Source organism: Sphaerodactylus townsendi, linkage group LG04, assembly GCF_021028975.2.
Source record: "Sphaerodactylus townsendi isolate TG3544 linkage group LG04, MPM_Stown_v2.3, whole genome shotgun sequence".
Taxonomy (NCBI): domain Eukaryota; kingdom Metazoa; phylum Chordata; class Lepidosauria; order Squamata; family Sphaerodactylidae; genus Sphaerodactylus; species Sphaerodactylus townsendi.
The window spans coordinates 145,120,168-145,140,410 of record NC_059428.1 but is presented as its reverse complement, the minus strand read 5'-3'; the positions used below and the strand labels follow the sequence as shown (position 1 = coordinate 145,140,410).

Genomic DNA, 20,243 nt, shown 5'->3' with positions numbered 1-20,243 from the left:
TCAAAGAGCACTGAAAGCAGTTTGAAAGTGCATTATTCTGCATGTGCGGAATGAGCCATAGAAACATAGAGTTGGAAGAGGCTCCCAAGGGCCATCAAGTCCAACCCCCTGCCATGCAGGAACACACAATCAAAGCACTCCTGACAGATGGCCATCCAGCCTCACTTAAAAAACCTCCAAAGAAGGAGACTCCACCACACTCCGAGGTCGTGTATTAAGAAGAAGAAGAGGATTTGGATTTATATCCCTTCTTTCTCTTTTATAGGAGGCTCAAAGGGGCTCTCCTTTCCCTTCCCCCTCACAACAAACACCCTGTGAGGTGGGTGGGGCTGAGAGAGAGCTCCGAAGAACTGTGACTAGCCCAAGGTCACCCAGCTGGCGTGTGTTGGAGTGCACAGGCTAATCTGAATTCTCCAGATAAGCCTCCACAGCTCAGGCGGCAGAGCGGGGAATCAAACCCGGTTCCTCCAGATTGGAGCACACCTGCTCTTAACCACTACGCCATTGCGGAGAGGAAATATAGAAGAACTGGTAGACAGATCATTATAACCCTTTCGCAGTCACTTCACATTTTTTTCCTGCTGTGATGTGTTGGGCGTCTGGTTAAAGCAGAGCTGCTTGCGCGCGCCTCTGGTGCTGCCATACCTTATTGGGCAGAGTCGAGTCGATCTCCTCCTGCAGTTTTTGCTGGACATCAGGGTGGACCGCTAACTCGTAAGCCATGAAACCCAGCATGTTGCTGGTAGCCTCGTATCCGGCAAATATAAAGATGGTGGCTTGTGCCAGAATCTCGGTGTCTGTCAAAGCTGTTGGAAGAAAGGAAGGGAAAGGTGAAGGCAAGCAGCACACATTGCAGTTGTGGATCCGAGGTTGGGCTTTACCGCCTTTCATGTGGTAGAGGCAAGCGTAGAGGGTGAAATTGGACTCCCATTCCTGGTATTGTTTGTCGGTGTTCTTAGGACTCCATCAGAGGAGACCTGCCAAAGTTTTCATGACTGCCGTCCAGCTTCTTTGAGCCCTTGTTTGTCTTTCTCATGCATTCAGACCCAGCTTGGGGTACTTTTGGGATTGTTCTTGTTGCATAACTTAGGGAGTTTTTTTCCCATGGGATGCCTAGTTTGGAGTTGTCTGCTCTGACTGGCTGCCACTCTCCAAGGTCTCAGACAGAGAACATTCTTTGCCTGCACCTGCTAAGTAAGACCCTTGAACGAGAGACTGATGAAAGGGCTTGTGCATGCAACGTCTCTTCTCTGTCTGGGTGTCTAGAACTTTTAAAAATCCCTTCCTACTTCCAGGGAGCTCAGAGCAGGGTACACGATCCTCTCTCCTTTGTTTTATTCCTGTGAAGTAGGTTAGTCTGAGAGAAGGCCCCTTCCGCACAGGCAGAATAATGCACTTTCAATCCACTTTCATAGTTGTTTGCAAGTGGATTTTGCTCTTCCGCACAGTAAAATCCAGCTGCAAAGTGCTTTGAAAGTGGATTGAAAGTACATTATTCAGCATGTGCGGAAGGGACCAAAGACTTACTGACTTTGCATGTGTGGAAGGGGCCAAAGACTTACTGAAGCAAGCTTCGTGGCCAAGGCTGGAATTGAATTTGGGGCACCCTACACATGCTCACTGGATCTCGTAGTTTATTTCATAGGCTGCTTCCACATAGCAGAGATGCTCCATGTCGCTTTCATTGCCGCTGCATCAATGAAATTGACACATGGCAATTTTCCCTGCAGTTTCCTTGTCTCGGGCCCTATGGGTACCATTCCTCCTGCCTCCAGAGGGAGTTTGGGGCTTTAATAAAAACATACCATCAACCTGTTGCTGTAGCTTTATAACATTACAATGATCCCTCTGCTGGGCCTTTCTCTTAAAAAATCAAGCAAATCTGTAGTTCCTTTAATGGCAGAGATTTAAGAGGACAGGCATATCTTGGCAACACAAAGAAATGGAGAAGAACGGGTAGACAGAGCATTAGAACCCTTTAGCAACATGTCACTTGTCGGGGTTTTTTCAAAGCCTGAAAATTCCTCTTGGTGGCAGATAGAAAACAACAACTACAGGAGACTGAGGCAAGCCGAACCGGACTGATATGGGTGGGACCTGTAAAAATGCCCACCTTTCCATCCAAATGCTAACATACTTGATTGTGGTCTTTCCAAAAGGTTGTACCTTAACTAGATTTGGTAAAGACTGCAACCAAGCAAAGGAGAAGCTGGAAATGACGGGATGACATGCAGAGTCTTAAAAAAGAAAAGAAATCCATTCCCATTTGGACACCAAACAGGACCAAACCCTCCCTATGAATACAGATAGATTCCCAGGTAGACATTCCCTGGCAATATAGCTCAGGTGATTTGAGACTCTGTTTATCCTCATTCACCTGAGGATGGTTGGTGAGTATTACCTTTATAGGAGTGGGCCGCATTGTTGCTCCCATTTGGGCCGTTTGATTTCTGTGAGTCTATCATCAGTTGCAAGAAATCCACTCTGCCCTGGGAACAGGAAACAACAGAGCAGAAATAAGCCAAGTGTTTAGGATGCCCTGATGCTTGGAGAAGGGGCAGCAAAGCCGAGCAACATCCGTTCGGACGTACTTCTGTTAGTTCCCACGGAATCTACTTCTGGTGAAGAAGCTGAGAAAGATGCCACTGAATTTCACGTCAGTAACCTGGCTGCAGATATGCAGCTCTGGGGCCCCTTCCGCACACGCAGAATAAGGCAATTCAATCCACTTTCACAATTGTTTGAAAGTGGATTTTGCTATTCCACACAGTAAAATCCTGACACTCTAAAAACACTATGCCACATTGGCTCCCTGGGCTATTACTTTGGAGGAGGAAGAGGAGGAGGAGTTTATATTTATACTCCACCTTTCTATCCCATGAGGAATCTCAAAGCGGCTTACAAGCCCCTTCCCTTCCTCTCCCCCCAACAAATACCTTGTGGGGGAGGTGGGGCTGAGAGAGTTCAGAGAGAGAACTGTGACTGGCCCAGGGTCACCCAGCAAGTCTTCATGTGTAGAAGCGGGGAAACAAATCCAGTTCAGCGGATAAGAGCCTGCTGCTCGTGTGGAGGAGTGGGGAATCAAACCCAGTTCTCCAGAGTAGAGCCCCCCATTCTTAATCTCTACACCATGCTCCAGGTCCAGGGAATAAATTCTCGCCAGCCACGCCTTTTTTCCTGCCCGCTCTTTTTCAACGTGCAGAATCTTCATTTTTGAGCAATATGGCACATGCAGAATGAAACCCACGCAGTGTAGCCAAGCTTTTTGGTAGTTTGTTCTGCCAGTAGCGTGGTTAATTCTCCATTCCAAATATTTCACCGGAGTTAACTCCAGCGAAGGCTGCAGGAAGGAGGGACCGTTCTTTATTCGTCCTTACCTTTTCCTTTCCTTTCTCCCGATCCGCTCTGATTTTGGCAATCGATTTTGCAAAGAACTTTGTGGGACTCCTGGGGAAAATACTGATGCCCATCAGACTCAGCAGAGGGTTTAGGAATGGGAATACGTCTAGGAGAGAGGGAAGAAAGAAGCGCCAATATTACCATACAGTTTAGCCTCTCTGGGACTCCTGTTTTGTTGGAATATCCCAGATTGTCCAAGCGTCAGAATTTGGCCACAAGCACTACAACTAAGGCAATACAACAGAGCCCTTTGGGGATAGGGCGGGATATAAATCCAAAAATTAAAAAATTAAAACCCCACCTGAGTACATTTTCCCAGGTTTGCTAATGTTCCATTTTTGCAACCAGGGTTTGCTGATTGTAGGGGGGGGGGGGGTTAGGCAAAGGATCCCCTAAACCCAAGGAGTAAGGAAAGGGTAGTGACTGCAGAACACAGATACAGATTTTAGAGGTCGCCGAGGCAACTTACAGATCAAAATGAAGAGCGGGGAAGTGAAATCGAACTTCACGAGCTTCTGGGCTTCCTTGACGAAGGGGTCTTCGGGATTGTTCATGGAGTCGGTGGTCACGCCGAACGAGGTGCCCGTGACGACGTCCATGCTGTAAGCTCCAAACGCGCTGGACAGAGGTGGGGAATGAGAGAGCAGAAGGGAAGATCCCCAAATTGATCAATTTATCGTTGCTTATTTTAAGGAAGCAGTCTTTTTGGTTCAGGTCACAGTTTGTGGTGTTGGTGGGCTCCTCAGAGTCAGACCCTGAGCAGAGGCAGACAGTCTAGGATGTTTTGTGGTCCTTTGCTCTGCGGTAGGAGCTCTCCCGAACTTCAAAAAATTGGGTACATTCCCAGACTCCAAACCAAGGGAGCAAAAGCTCTGTCTTTCCAAAACCCGAAGCGGGGAACCAAAGAAATGCTGCTGAGTGTGGCAGGGGGTGGGGTGGGTGTCGTCCCCAGCATGGATGGCAAATGATGCCATTATAGCGAGTCAACAGGGCGTAGTGGTGCAAAGTGTCAGACTAGGGTCTGAGAAACTCCGGTTCAAATCCCTACTTGTGCCACGCAAGCTGGCTGGGCGGCCTTGGGCCAACCGCACCCTCTCAGGGTAAATTGTTGAACTAGTGTAAATAATGTTGTATTTTTTATGCTTGTCAGCCGCTCTGAGCCTAGAAAGAGTGGGATATCAAATCTGATAAAGTTACAAATTAAATAAATGAATAAAGCGGGGAGGGTACAGTGTTGTTGCAAAAGGAGTAAACAAAAGGGTCTGCTTTAAAAGAAGTGAGAGGGCGAAGGGCTTCCTGTTACTGCCTTACCCCCCTGCCCTGCCTCTGCATTGTTTTTTCTCTGATCCGGGCTCAGCGGTGAGAGCCAGCGTGGTGTAGTGGTTAAGAGCAGGTGCACTCTAATCTGGAGAACCGGGTTTGATTCTCCTGCTCTGCCACTTGAGCTGTGGAGGCTTCTCTGGCGAACCAGATGAGCTTGTGCACTCCAACACACGCCAGCTGGGTGACCTTGGGCTAGTCACAGTTCTTTGGAGCTCTCTCAGCCCCACCTACCTCACAGGGTGTTTGTTGGGGGGGGGGGAGGAAGGGAAAGGAGATTGAAAGTCCCTTTGAGTCTCCTTACAGGAGAGAAAGGGGGGATATAAATCCAAACTCTTCTAAAGCATTTTGTGCAGAGTAGGGGTTAGGGAAAGGAGATTGTAAGTGTCTTTGAGTCTCCTTACAGGAGAGAAAAGGGTGGATATAGATACAACTCTTCTTCAACTCTTCTTCCCTACCTCAATTGAGCATTACATTTGCTTCACTGTGGAGGCAGAGACAGGTTTTAAAGGCACTGGTGTCTTGCTGGTCCTCATAGTTTGAAAATGCTTAACTCCAGTTGAAAGAATGAAACATCGGCCACTTATTCCTCTGAGGACTTAACCTCAGGGGGACAGAACAGCCATTTCCCTTTAAGGAAAAAAGGTGAGAGGAAGAAGTTCGCCTTTAAAACCCTCGAGGTTTTCATCCCCGAGTTATAGTCAGTTCATTTCCGGAAGGAGGCCTCCGAGGCTAAGCCATCATTTCTCCCGGAGAGGCTATTCTACCAGCTTCGCTCACAGCCCTCCTAAATTTCCCTCTTTCTGCCTAGTTCTCCAGGTGGGCCAATCCGTCACCTTGAGAAGTGTGCTTTCCCCTACCTGCCCAAACCAGCCTCCGTTCCCCGTGATGACGAACGAGTCATTTGACTTGCTGTACCAGGCAGTTACTCACAATTTAATATCCACTGGTTCGTCCTTGTCCGCTTTGGCTTGAATATTTTTAATGAGCATTTTTTCGTGGTGCACCATGATGGGAAACATCTGAGTTCAGGGGTCGGGGGGGAAAAGACAGAGAAAGTGGGAAAAACCAAGCAAATACGTTCATTTATGCACTTCTGTACTCAAGGTATCGTACAAAGCTGCAGAGTAGTGTAAAATACATGAAAAGACACAATGGCGTGTCAAAGCAAGCTCGATAAAACTTTTTTGGGGGGAAGTAGTAAACTGCGATTAGGGCTGAATTAACATATTTTGAAAAAGCAACAGAAGGAAGGCAAAATTGTGCTGCTAATGAAAACTGGCGTTTGTTTATTGAGCGTCAGTGCAACAAAGCAGAAGCCATCCGCTGACGTTAAATGCACCTTTAATTTATTCCGATTTATGTTTCGTGTTAGTGAAATGAGACACAGCGACTTGGGTCAATTATAGTTGGAAGATGAGAAGGGGTTTTTTTTGAAAATGAGAAAGGGAAAACCAGGTGCCAGAATAAAAAATAACAGTGTAGTTTGAACTCTGTTTTGAAGAGGTGTGCTTTGCGCCTCTGGAGGCTAAAGATGAAAGGCGCTGATTCACTGCCTTGTGACGCTTCTTGTAGAGCCATGGGGCCACGACAGAAAAGTCCCTGAATCTTTCAACCAGGGATTGGGATAGGAGCTTCAGAGTATGAGAAAGGCTTGGTAGGTTTTATGGCAAGTGATCTCTCAGGACTTACATCTTTTAGCTTTCCACTGGTGAAGGTTGGCGAAAGCACGGTCCGAATCCTTTTCCACTGCTCATCTTTTACTATTGAAATGGCAGTATCCAGTTCGCCTGCCGGACCAAATTCCTGAATGGGAAATCAAAAAGAGAGAGACCATGTCTATGATCGTGTCGGCTCGGGTCTCTCTAGATCTGGCGAGCATACAGCTATGCTTTAAGACCAGTGAACTGAACCAAAAGTCACAATTCCCTAGATTAGCACTGCCCTATTTTCCTTTCTCTCCTGTAAGGAGACTCAAAGGGGCTTACAAACTCCTTTCCCTTCTCGCCCCACAACAAACACCCTGTGAGGTGGGTGGGGCTGAGAGAGAACTGTGACCAGCCCAAGGTCACCCAGCTGGCATGTGTTAGAGTACACAAGCTAATCTGGTTCACCAGATAAGCTTCCACAGCTCATGTGGCAGAGCAGGGAATCAAACCTGGTACAAAGATCAGGTAGAAGCTTGTGAAAGATCACCTTAGACCCTGGAGAGCCATTGCTAGTCGGAGGAGACACGCAAGAGACTTAGAGAGGCAGCTTCATGGGTCTCCCCTCTTCCCATAACCCAACAGTGCACATGGTTTGCACATGGAATCCTTAACTTCGATTTGCAAGAGCTGATTATGAGAAAGAACTCTGCCTAAAACTCTGGAAAGCTGCTGCAGTCACAGTAGACAGTACCTATAGCAGGCAGCAGAATACGCTGAGGTTTATTGGTTTATTCTGCGTATGCAGACTATGGCCCCTTCCGCACATGCAGAATAATGCACTTTCAATCCACTTTCGCGATTGTTCGCAAGTGGATTTGGCTATTCCGCACAGTAAAATCCAGCTGCAAAGTGCTTTGAAAGTGGATTGAAAGTGCATTATTCTGCCTGTGCGGAAGGGGCCTATGCCGAAGTGTAACCTTTGCGCTCGGCCTCCAAGGAGCATACTGAGCTGGTAGTCAGTATGGACTTGCAAGCCCACTTCTCTTAGTGGAGAAGCCATGCACCCTGTACTGCTTGAGGGAAAGGTAAGAGAAAAGTGCACTACATAAACATCTAACGATTTTGCACCCTTTTAAGAACTTACCCGGCGGTTGGTGAAGGTGGAATAACACTCTTTCACCAGTATTGTTTTAATGATGGCTGGATCGGTGACCGCTAAGACAGGTGTTCGGCCATCATAAAACCTAGAGCGGAAAAATCAGGTGATTAGATTGAGCTGTCTGTTGCTGGTAGGCAGGTGGGAAAAGAATAGGCTCTGTGGACATTCCTGTCTCAGTTTGGTGGTTCCAGGGTCTTCTATTCGTTATGCTTTTACAGAAAGCTTGGCCCTCTTGCAAAAAGCATCAGATGGCCAAAGTTGGGCCTGTGCTAACTTGGATCAGCTGGCTGGCTTCACCCTAAGATGTGTGAAGCTCTCTCCTTCTTTGGAGGTTTTTAAACAGAGCCTGGATGAACCTATGACGGAACCTGCATGGCAGGGGGTTGGACTGGATGGCCCTTGGGGTCTCTTCCAACTCTATGATTCTATGAGATCAGTCTTGTCTGTTGTCGTCGTTGTTTTTAACACTGGGTACACATCCATATAGGAGTTTTTAGTTCCTCGGTGCCTTGATTAGGCTTCTAATTTACTGTAGTTAAATCAACAGGCATCCCCCTCAGATCTTGGGGTAGGTATTACATGGTAGCTGAGGTACAGGGTTCAGTGTCCCACCGGCGGCCTGATTTGTCCTACCTAGGAATTTGATGGGAACGAGTGACGAGTGAAAGGTTTCATTTAAAGAATGAGAGTTTGGATTCAGACTAAGAAAAATGGTTTGGGGAAAAAACTATAGCCATTGGTGCTGTCTGTCCTTAAAAGTAGAGGGTTTAAGTTCTATCCACCTGACCAATCCCGCTTTGGCCATAGAAGTTTGCCTATAGGGTGGATTTTTTTTCAGGATGACTATATACTTTATTATTGGCCCTTTCCCCACTTACCTTAAGCCCCGCGCTACTCTCCTAAAGTAGTGCGGGGTCCAGCTGCACTCCCCACTTCAGGGGCAGCAAGAACACAGCCGCCCCGACGCTGACTCTCGCGCCCCCTCAGCATGCGTAATTCCTGGCGCCTTTTCAAATGGCGCCTTTTGATGAAGTCGTGGGGAAGCCGGGGTGTGCGCCAGGAATTGCACGCAGCAACCCTCCGATAAGGGTAAGTGGGGAAAGGGCCAGCATTTAAGACAGGGATCTCCTACAGGGATCTTATGAGCAGCTAGTAGCTTCAGATTAGCTTGTAGAGCCCCGAGAAGACCCAGGGAAATAGCTGCAGAAGGTGTTAAAAACACGCACGCAACGCACACATTTTTTCTGCTTAGCTGATAGCTTTATTTGTGGTGCGCTACCTAGTTCATGTTCTGTTTCTAGAACACGCCCGGGAGAAGTGGGGTGTGTGTGTGTGTGTGGCTCAGAACAGATTTCCTTAGAAATAGCTCTTGTGAAAGAAAAGATTGGTGACTGTTGAGGGAAAAATCCTCCTCTCGCTACCACTACTGTGAACATGGTAGGGTGATTGGGGTGGGCGGGGAAAACATTACCATTACCAACATTCCTATTTCTTTTAAAGGTGCTTCTTTAAAACACCCCCAAACATCCTCAAAGGATAAACCTACAGCTCTACTCATCAAAATGTGGCCCTTTCAGTTGATTGGCTAGAGCTTCAGTCAATTGATGGACCAACTAAGCCATGTGCGACTTATAGCACAAGGGGAGGGAAATAGATACTCACCCCCACATTTTTCCATATTTTTTAAAACAGGCTGCATCAAACTTCATTATCCCCTGCAAGAGACATTTCAGTTAGCAGTTAAGAGTACAACGTGGCGTTTTTAAAAAGATGCTGGGAAGAAGCAGGGAGCCGTGCAGAGGCAGAAACCAGGATAAAATAGCCCCCATTTGTACAATCCCGAGTCTACCCCAGTGTAATTGTGTTGTGCGGAAAGGGCCAGAGGGAAGCCAGATCTCAGGATTTGCCTCCAGTATTTCAGGGCTTTCACTTCTTTTTCAGGGTGTCCAAGGAAAAGAGTGAAGTCCAGTGGGTAGGTCAACAAGAGAATAAATATTTTCAGCTGGGAGAGGTTTTTCTGTCAGCTGCAACCTGACATCACGAGGCTCCACTTTTGAGCCCATCGCTGCCCAGCTCTGCCCTCCTCTTGCTGGCAAACAAGTGACATTCTATCTATCTATCTATCTATCTATCTATCTATCTATCTATCTATCTATCTATCTATCTATCTATCTATCTATCTATCTATCTATCTATCTATCTATCTATCTATCTATCTATCTATCTATCTATCTATCTATCTATCTATCTATCTATCTATCTATCTATCTATCTATCTATCTATCTATCTATCTATCTATCTGCCTGCCTGCCTGCCTGCCTGCCTGCCTGCCTGCCTGCCTGCCTGCCTGCCTGCCTATCGAGAGTTGCTTGGCTCCACCCCCACCCCCTCAAGGCTCCACCCCGTGGTTCTAGACCCTCCCTCCAGGGCTGGACTTACTTGGCGATAGCCTAGCGTCGTGCCAAGGAAAGGGATAGGTCTTGGTCCAGGGATGCCCAACTTCTTGAAGACCCCATAAGGCCAGAATCCATATCTGTAAGACAAATGCAAATATGGTACATAGTAAGATACCACAGCTGTCTAAAAGCAGCACTTCAGTGCTGTTTGCGGTAGTGGGTGCCCAAGGAAGCAGGAGCCATTGTGACAGCCAGCTTTGGTCCGGCCATTACTCAGGTGTCAGCCTCTCTGAACTAGTTGATGGTCCATTTGACCTACAGGCATGCGGAAGGTCCCAGGTTCGATCCTCAGCACCCCCAGTTAAAAACAAAGAGGTAGGAGGCTGTGAAGATCAGCTTTCAATCTGAGGCTGGTGTGGGTGTGTGTGTGTGAGAGAGAGAGTGAGAGTGAGAGAATCAGTCGGGGGGGGGGGATACAGTTTCAGGCTTCCAACTTGGACATGGTGCTAACTGGTAATGGCAGAAACTTTCTGGGGAGAAAGGAAGTGGAGGAGATTTGGGGCTCAGTCTTTAAGGGCTTGGGAACTTTAGAAGAAGAAGAGGAGCTTGGATTTATATCCCCCTTAGGAGACTCAAAGGGGCTTACAATCTCTTTTCCCTTCCCCACCCCCCCACCCCCCCACCCCCACAACAAACACCCAGTGAGGTGGGTAGGACTGAGAGAGCTCCGAGGTCACCCAACTGGCCTGTGTTGGGGTGCACAAACTAATCTGGTTCACCAAATAAGCCTCCACAGCTCAAGTGGCAGAGCAGGGAATCAAACCTGCTCTCCAGATGAGAGTGCACCTGCTCTTAACCACTACACCACGCCGGCTTTACCTAAGTGAGGGTCCCCATCCGTTTTATGAAACGGAGCCAGGTTCTATTCTGCGCAAGAGAACTTTGGTTCGTCGGCTCTTGAAGGGGCATGTAAATTTAGCATGGGAGGCGGGGGGAGTCTTGACTCTTTCTCCCTCCTTTCTGGTTTGCAACCATGATTGAGGTTGGGGCAACCAGGCAGAAACGGAGACGCTGGAGCTGAGCACATCACCCATTTTGCACACGGGTCACCGTGTTGATGAAGCAGACGCCCAAAACCAGAATTCTGGTTGCAGCTGATTAAAAAAAAAATTGTGCTCCATTTAAAATGAAATTTGCTTAGCTGTTCGAAACACCGGCCCCCATCCCTTCACAAATAGAACACAGTGCCAAGATGAAAGACCGTTGAACCCTTTCTCAGTAGAGTTGTCAATGGTAGCTCGGGAATTGAGCATTTACTTAGGCAAGGGGGGGGGGATGTTCAACACCCTCTCCTGCCCACCCAAATAGCTGCTTTGTAAGACGGTTCAATAAAAGGCATATTTGATAACACTCGGGTGCCTGCTGCCTCTGCAGAAATCTTGAGAGGGAGATAACCCCAAGGTAAAACCAATCATTTCACAAAGAAATAGGTGCCCCAGTAGAAACGAACGCCTTAAAGGCTTAGCAGGAATTTAGAAAAGGGGGTGGGCTGTGTGAGCTTTTCTCCACATTCATCCTCAGGCCAGAAGACAAGGAGGAAGGAGGGGAGAGAAATAAAAATGCCATTTACACATATTTATTGCTGAGAAATCAAAGCAGAGCTGAGAGTGATGCTCGGGACTGTGTGTGTGTGTGTGTAAATGATAAGTAGCATTAGTAAGTGGTGTGAAAGATTTCATTCTGTGACCCCGGGGAGCCGCTGCCCATCTGAGTAGGCAATATTTACCTTAACAGACATGTAATCATGTTCAATCTCTGTTGTGGAAAGTAAAGATCTTTACAAAGTAAAGATGAAGGACATTTCCCAGGGGGCGGTATTAGAATTCTACCTTCCAGTGCAGAGAACAAGAGGAAAGGGAGGCTCTCTTCCAACTCACCCAAACGGTTCTGTGGGCCATCATGTAACCACACACAGATCCAGGGACCCCCACAAGAGACCTGCTGAGCTCAAGCCAAGACCTCTTACAGCCCCACTGAGTTAGCACTGCATCCTTAAGTCTACACCAGAGCTCTCAGATAAACAGCTACTTGGAAAATAAATATTTTACAGCTTCCCCTCGGACCCCGATTGCCGAGAATGTGAGTCACCCCCCCCAAAAGGCCTTCTTCATTCCTTTGTTGACAAAGAAAGTAGATGAAGAGGAGTTTGAATTTACACCCTGCTTTTCTGTACCTTTAAGGAGTTCCAAATCAATTTGCAGTTGCCTTCCCTTCCTCTCCCCACAACAGACATCCTGCGAGGTTGAGGGGGCCGAGAGAGTTCTGAACAACTCTTGACTGGCCCAAGGTCACCCAGCTGGCTTCGTGTGCATGAGCGGGGAAACAAGTCCTGTTCACCATATTAGAGTTCACTGCTCATGTGGAGGAGTGGGGATCAAACCCAGTTCTCCAGATTAGACTCCACCTGCTCTTAACTACCACCCCATGCTGGTGGTCAGTGGTCAGTAATAATGCCTGCTAGTGTGGCTTGAATGGGTGGGGAGGTCACATGGGGAGAGACTGTCCTTCCAGTATGTAAGTTCCAAGGGACAAAGGCCAACTCTTTAAAGCAAATCAGTAACCAATGCAGCCTGCAGAGATCTGGCTAGATGTAATTCTGCCACCCTACGCCAAATATGAGGGGGGCCACTGCATTATGTACCAGCTGAAGATTACATGACACTGAAAAAAAATGTGAAAGTATATCAGAGCCTAGAAGATATACCGAAGCTGGGATCAACGTATAGAGGTCCAATCTGTCTAGGGAAAGGGGTAGCTGCCAAACAAGATATAGGTGAGAGGTAAAGATGCAGGTCCAGATTGCAAAACCCAGGAATGCCGGAATGTGATGTTCAGTCAACACAAAATACCCTTCTGGTTTTCGGACCTCACTTCATCAGCAGAAGAAAGGCTGCAATGGGGCCAGAGGGCAGTGGCTCTCAACCTATAGGTCAGGACCCCAAAGAGAGTCACGATGTGAGGCCAAGAGGGAGAAGGAAGAACAGGGTGAACTGGCAGAACAGGCTCGATTGCACATTTGTGTAAGACGAGGGACCACTACAAAATATAGCATGTTGGTCAATGATGCTTTTGTGTGTATAAAGTGCCATCAAGTCGCAGCCAGCTTGGGGACCCCAGCAAGGGGCTTTCGAGGCAAGTGAGATGCAGAGGTGGCTTGTCGCTGCCTTCCTTTGCAGAGCCTTCCTTGGTGGCCTCCCGTCCAAATATCAACCCTGCTGAGCTTCGAAGATCTGAAGAGGTCAGGCTGTAGCATGCTGCCGTCCCTCTCCGATCATGTTTTACATTTATACATTCTAAACTTCGATTTCGAATACCTTTAATACTGGCTTCCGTGCTGGGCATGGGACGGAGACTGTTCTCGTCGCCGTCACAGATACACACTCGATACACAGCTTGACCAAAGAGGCCCGGATGGCCGGTGCTGAGGTATTGCTAGATCTTTACACATAGTTTGATATGAATTAGGCCAGCGGTAGCACCTTTTGACCCACCGCCTGGCTGCCTCTGGAGTCGCGAGGGCGCAGAATCCTTCAGTGGATTGCCTACCGTTTCTCCGGGGGAGGACTCAGCAAGTGAAGGTGCAGGGTTAGAGGCCTCGAGGAAGTGCCAGCAGATTGCGGTGTACCCCAGGAGGCATTATTATCCCCGCTGTTGTTTAACATCTACATGCGACCCCTTGCTCCAGCTGGTGCAGGAGTTTTGGAGCTGTCTTGTCATCCGGTATGCAGATGACACTCAGCTCGATTCACCAACTGATGGAGGGGGGAACAATACCGCCCCTACAGCTCTACAGCATTGTTTGGAGGCGGTCGCTGGTTAGTTGCGACAGAGTAGGTTAAAACTGAATCCATCGAAGGCGGAGATCCTCTGGCTGGGCGAGTGAGGGGGAGAGGGGGATATTTCGGCCGCCGGTGTGGGAGGGGGTCACGTGGCACCGACCCCCTCAAATGCACGCAACCCTGAGGGGTCCCACCTGGATTAGATCTCTATCAATGGAGATCCAGGTGGCCCCATATAACCCGGGTTGCTTTCTTCCCACCTTCGCCAGGCCCAGTGACTGGCCCCCTTTCTCTCCCAGACCGATCTGGCCACAGTGATCCATGCAACCCGGTCATCTCCAGACTAGACTATTGTAACTCGCTCTACTGGCGGAGCCTCCCCTTGCGTCTGATTAGGAGGGGTTAAAACTGGTCCAAGAAATGCAGCTCGCGCGTCTGCCTGAACGAGGCAGTACCACCATGGGATCATATCCAGCCTGGTGCTGCGCCAGCTGCAGTGGCTCCGATGAGAGTTCCAGAATCAAAATATTCCAGGAGTGGTGGTGCTGAGCCTTCCAGGCCTTACGCCGCCAGCCCACCAGGACGCCATCGTATCAACCCAGGGACCGCATCGCCCCACATGTCCTTCCTCCGGCCTCTTCGCTCTGCGGAGGCCAATCTACTGGTGGTCCCTGGCCCCTCGGTGACAATCACGGCCTCCCACGCGGGCCCAGAGGCACACACAGCTCTGGCCCCAGCCTGGTGGAACACTCTCCCACCAGCTGTCCGAGACCCTGCGGGACCTTACTGGTCCGCAGGGCCTGTAAGACGGAGTTGTTCCACCAGGCCTTTGGAGGATCCAGCCGTTGATGGTGCCCCCCCCCCCCACCCCCATGGCCTTTACATCAGTGCACTTTGCCATCTGGGGTTTGCTGATCTTCCCCCTGAAAGAGGGTTTGGAAATGGATCTGTCGGACGCCATTGCGTGTTAGTTTTAATCTTTCTACTAGTTTTTATTTTACTGCTGCTTTTAATGGTTTTAGTTATTTTACTTGTATACGTGCATTTTTATCTGTATATGTGCATTGTATTGTACACCGCCCAGAGCCCTACGGGGATGGGGCGGTATAATAAATCGAAAAAAATAAATAAATAAAATAAATAAATAATGGCATATAAATAGTTTATCATTAACACTGCAAGATAATAACAGCCTTTACAACTTCTGACGAGTTAAAAATAACACCATTAAAAAATTTAGTCACCACTTCCAACAGCTCATAGTTGTGGCTGTTTAAAAGATATATAACCTTCTGTTCATCTGTAGTGCCTTCACTTCCATGCAGGAAGGGGATTATATGCTTCTTCCTATCTGTCTCATAAAAAGGACAGTTCAACAGCATATGAGATACTATTTCCACAGAACCCATGCCACACGGGCATTTCCTTTCTTTATGTGGGATTCCAAGGTGGCGTCCAAGGCTAAAGGAAGAAGGCAGGGCATTACACCTAGCTAAGCTGATTGCTTTACACCACCGGGCCTCAACCAGGAGATAAAGGTACTGGGCTACAATTAATCTATCCACAGGTATTCCCAGAGAGATCGGGGAACAGGTTTTATTAGCTTCCTCTAGCATCTGTTGTAACTCTCTATCAAAAAGTCTCTTCTTGATAGCCCCCTAGACCTCCTGCTCTGTTAACATTAGCAGGTCCTCCAAGGAAATGCCCAACTCGTTAAGTTTGGCTTCGATTTTAACCCACCACTGGATTGTGTGGAGGATGGAGCGTCTCTGGGATGTATAGTCCAGTTCATCTCGATTAAAACAAATCCTGGCCCAAAACTTGAATGTACGGCACCAGGCCAGAGTTTCCAGCTGATGCTGGCCTGTTTCTAAGCACAGGGTTGCAGAGAGAATAGAACGGGCATTCTAAACTTGCAAACCTATCAGCTTGGCCAGCAGCAGCTGATGTTGGATTCTTGCATTTGATGTCAGGGAGGTGAATACTGGTGTGACAGCATCTTGCAAGTGGATCCTGAAAAGTAGGCTAAGTTTAGAAGTGGGTTCCAACTCCAGGAAGCCGGAGTATTACACAGTTTTCACAGCTTGTGTGACTTTTGCCCTGGTGTAGGACTCGAGAGAGCTACCACCCAGCAGAGAGGGCAGATAAACTGCAGGTTGAGCCACTATAGTAGTTTCATGTAATTTTTTCAGAGATAGCAAATAAGATACAGACACTTAACTCTCCCAGGAAAGAATGCAAAAGTAGAAGTAGTGTTGGATTTATATCCCCCCCCCCCTTTCTCTCCTATAACAGTGGTGGCGAACCTTTGGCACTCCAGATGTTATGGACTACAATTCCCATCAGCCCCTGCCAGCATGACCAATTGGCCATGCTGGCAGGGGCTGATGGGAATTGTAGTCCATAACATCTGGAGTGCCATAGGTTCGCCACCATGGTCCTATAAGGAGACTCAAAGGGGCTTACGAACGCCTTTCCCTTCCCCCCTCACAACAAACATACTGTGTGGTAGGTGGGACTGAGAGAGCTCCAAAGAACTGTGACTAGCCCAAGGTCACTCAGCAGGCATGTGTTAGAGCGCACAAGCTAGTCTAGTTCCCCAGATAAGCTGCCACAGCTCAAGTGGCAGAGTGGGGAATCAAACCTGGTTCCCCAGATTAGAGTGCACCTGCTCTTAACCACTACACTGTAGTGTGAACAATATTTCTAACTTTACTTACAGCATCAGTAGGCTTAGGAATGCAGTTAGAAACACCCAAGTCTCGACGGAGAAATCTGGAAGGAGGTTCATCATAGCCGACTTCTCTCCGTCTGAGTCTTTTCTTGTAATCTTTGGGAAGGTTAGCACACCGGGCAGGTAAGGATGAGGTAGTTTGCTGTTGCTACGGTGACCGGCTTTGACTGGGGACTGAATGAATCAGCCATTTATACCCTGCGAAAGGGGCGGGACATCTTTCAGTGAGAGAGAAACAATTTGAGCCGGGAGAGGTTGTGCAACTGGCACCTAATCTTTGGAGTTCATGCAGAGTTATCTTAAGAGGGGAAAAAACAACAGTTGACGAAGAAGGGCCAGCAATTGCAACGTTACATAACTGCTTGCTGGAGGCACGCTATCCTATCCACACGTGAACTGCACGCCTGAGGAGATAGTTTAGAGCAGGGGTCTCCAACCTATGGCCCTTCACGGGTTCATGGACTACAGTTCCCACCAGCTGTGTCAATCAGCCAGGCTGGTAGGGGCCGATGAGAATCGTAGTCCATGAACATCTGGAGGGCCATAAATTGGAGACCCCTGACTTAAAAGAATAGATGTGAAATCTAGTCCGAGGGGCTATAAAATGGGTGGGGGGAGATCTTGAATTTTGCAAGCGGGGGACAAGAGCAGGGGAGCTGTGAAACAGTGTGGGGACACCCATAATGTAAGGGTTCAGTGGACTGTTTGCGCCAGCACGGTATAGCGGTTAAGAGTAGGTGGACTCTAATCTGGAGCACCAGGTTTGTTTCTCCCCTCCTCCATCTGGGCAGAGGGCTCTAGTGAATGGGACTTGTTTCCCCATTCCTGCTGGGTGACCTTGGGCTGGTATGCAGTTCTCTCCGAACTCTCTAAGCCCCACCTACCTCACCAGGTGTCTGTTGTGGGGAGGGGAAAAGGAAAGGAGTTGGTAAGTCTGCTTACAGGGGAGAAAGGCAGGGTATAAATCCAAACTCTTCTCCTTCTTGAGACTGTGTGATGTGTGTATGAAGTGTCGTTGAGTCCCTGGGTGACCCTATGAAACAATGCCTTCCAAAACGTCCTCTTGCTAACAGTGCTGCTCGGGCCTTGCAAACTGAGAGTCGTGGTTTCCTTTGTAGAGTCAATCTGCCTCCCAAACATTTTTATAAATTTACACCTTTAGTCATTAATAGTGTATTTCTTTCACCTGGATTATTGTGTACAGTTTTAGGCACCACAACAAGCTGGAACGGGTCCAGAGGAGGGCAACCACAATGGTGAAAGGTCTGGAATCCATGCCCTACAAGGAGAGACTTAGGGAGCTGGGGATGTTTAGTTTGGTGAAGAGGTGACATGATAGCCCTGTTTAGATATTTGAAGGGATGTCATGTGGGTGAGGGAGCAAGCTTGTTTCCTGTGGCTCCAGAGACTAGGACCAGGACTCATGGGTTCAAGGTGAAGGAAAAGAGATTCCACCTAAACAGCAGGAAAAACCTCCTGGCAGTCAGGGCTGTACGACAGTGGAATGCACTACCTCGGAGTGTGGTGGAGTCTCCTTCTGTGCAGGTTTTTAAACAGAGGCTGGGTGGCCATCTGTCAGGAGTGCTTGGATTGTGTGTTCCTGCATTGCAGGGGGTTGGACTTGATGGCCCTTGGGGGTCTCTTCCAACTCTAGGATTCTATGATACTTTCTTTCAGCTTTTCCCACTATACCCATTCTTTGTTAGTTTATTTGCCACAACTTTCATACTCATACATAGTAATGAGGAATACTGCAGAATGAATGATCTCAGTTTTGGTTGCCCGTGATGCAGCCTCCCACTTCAGATTCTTTTCTAGCTCCTTCATGGCTGCCCTTCCCACTCTCCGTTCGATTTCTGGGTCGCGAGGATCGTGAACTTGAAAGTTGTGTAATTCTCCAGTTGTCATTACTTTTGCCTTCTTGATTGACGGCTGTAATCCTGGCCTGTCATTTCCCATTTTAACCTTCGTCGGTACTCGCTATCATAATAAATGCGTTGTATAATGTGTGATACGGCATTTAATTATGATTGGTTCCTTAATAAACCATGAGGGCCAGTCAGAGGTGTATCTAGGGCAGGGGTAGGGAACCTTTAACACTCAAAGAGCCATTTGGACCCATTTTCCATGGGGAAAAGAAAACACTTGGAGCCGCAAATAATTTTTGACATTTAAAATAAAGATAACACTGTATATATTGGGGTTTTTTTACCTTTTACTTCGCTCATTCTGAGAAGCGCATGGATGTGTCTGCCCTGCTGCCTGCGAGAGGGGGAGCCTGCGGCGTGGCCCAGCTGGCTGCGGGCAGTTGGTGCACCTGCCCTGCTGCCTGCAGGGCAGGCAAGGATGGGGCCAGCAGCTCGGCTCGTGGAGCCGCAGTGCAAGGGCAGAAGAGCCACATGCGGCTCTCGAGCCGCAGGCTCCCTACCCCTGATCTAGGGAAAATGTAGCCTGGTGCAAAATTTGAGTTTCCCGTTCCCTGAATGGGGGGCTGCCCTCCCCCATCACAACCAAAGAACATTTTTTTGCACCAGGTCATCTCCAGGGGGAAGAAGGAGGGGTGTGGGGTGGCAATTTTTCATTCCCCACCTGACTAAATGACCGCAGCCCGGGGACGTTTGACCCTATATGTCCCCCTGGGCCAGTGGTGGCGAACCTTTGGCACTCCAGATGTTATGGACTACAATTCCCATCAGCCCCCTGCCAGCATGGCCAATTGGTCATGCTGGCAGGGGATGATGGGAATTGTAGTCCATCAAAATTCTGAGTAATCAAATTCCTACGACAAGCCCTGATAAATGATACCCGTGATGCCAGTTCACTGAGCCTTGAAATTCAACAATGGAAAGTCTGACTGGCGAAATCCGATTTATTTTGTTAGGCAGTATGAATCAACACATTGGGGGTTCCTCAGCCATGCGGAGTCCTGGAGAATCGACAAATCCTCCCCTTGTACGCAAACCCGACAATAACCCGGGTATTGTTTACAATTCCTTAACCATTTTTCATAATCGTCTGACTCATTCACTATGATAAGCAGAAGGTGGGGGGAACTCCTGGTAATTTGGGGGTGGAGCTGGAGGGAGGGGTTAGCGGAGGGGCCTTCTACAAGTACGTTCAACATCAATAAAATATAAATCAGGGAACGCCTGTCAGCATAAAGTTTTTGTGGCCGGGTCAGAGTCCTTTAGGGTGACCGATATGTTTGCATAACGAGGGCGGTCAGCAAAGTTCAGTACTAGAAGGACAACCTGTAGCTCTCACTGTTTAAACAGAGGGAGATTATCTCGAGGTGCAAAGAGTGAAGCTGTTGGTTTCTGCTCTTTCAAAGGTGCTGTAAAAAAATCAATGTTTGAAACTGATACGGTTGCAGGGGAGCTGAGTTCAGGCTCGATCTTATCAGTGTTCCTGTGGTAGATCATTCCGGACAGGTCAAAACATCCCTCTGTGGGCTGGCCCTAGTGGAAGAGATTTCCCCTGGGAGAATGGGACTTTCTTGCCCCTCCATCTCCTAACGGCTTCTCAGAGGGGTAAATCTACAGCAGAATGATAGATGCAACAATAATCCACGCTCAGGGGTGTTGTGGTTTCTGGGCTATATGGCCGGGTTCCAGATGCCAGATGCAGGCGAAATGTCAGGAGAAAATACTACTGGAACATGGCCATGCAGCTCTGAAACCCCCCAACACTCCGGTGATTCTGGCCATGAACGCCTTCGACAATACAATCCACGCACGCACGCACGC

At 48.3% G+C, this 20,243-nt stretch overlaps 1 protein-coding gene across 1 annotated transcript in view; it reads right to left on the bottom strand.

Annotated features, from left to right (window-relative positions):
* The window catches only part of LOC125431383 (cytochrome P450 3A21-like), a 32,747-nt gene extending 16,097 nt beyond the window's left edge, over nucleotides 1-16,650 (bottom strand). The window contains exons 1-10 of the mRNA XM_048494145.1: nucleotides 16,484-16,650; nucleotides 9,968-10,061; nucleotides 9,190-9,242; nucleotides 7,513-7,612; nucleotides 6,412-6,525; nucleotides 5,653-5,741; nucleotides 3,869-4,017; nucleotides 3,378-3,505; nucleotides 2,402-2,489; nucleotides 646-806 (exon numbers count right to left, since the gene is read on the bottom strand). Coding sequence (XP_048350102.1) covers nucleotides 646-806; nucleotides 2,402-2,489; nucleotides 3,378-3,505; nucleotides 3,869-4,017; nucleotides 5,653-5,741; nucleotides 6,412-6,525; nucleotides 7,513-7,612; nucleotides 9,190-9,242; nucleotides 9,968-10,061; nucleotides 16,484-16,557 — 1,050 coding nt within the window. The 5' untranslated portion in view covers nucleotides 16,558-16,650. The remainder of the gene's footprint in view (nucleotides 1-645; nucleotides 807-2,401; nucleotides 2,490-3,377; nucleotides 3,506-3,868; nucleotides 4,018-5,652; nucleotides 5,742-6,411; nucleotides 6,526-7,512; nucleotides 7,613-9,189; nucleotides 9,243-9,967; nucleotides 10,062-16,483) is intronic.
* Nucleotides 16,651-20,243: the final 3,593 nt, after the last annotated feature.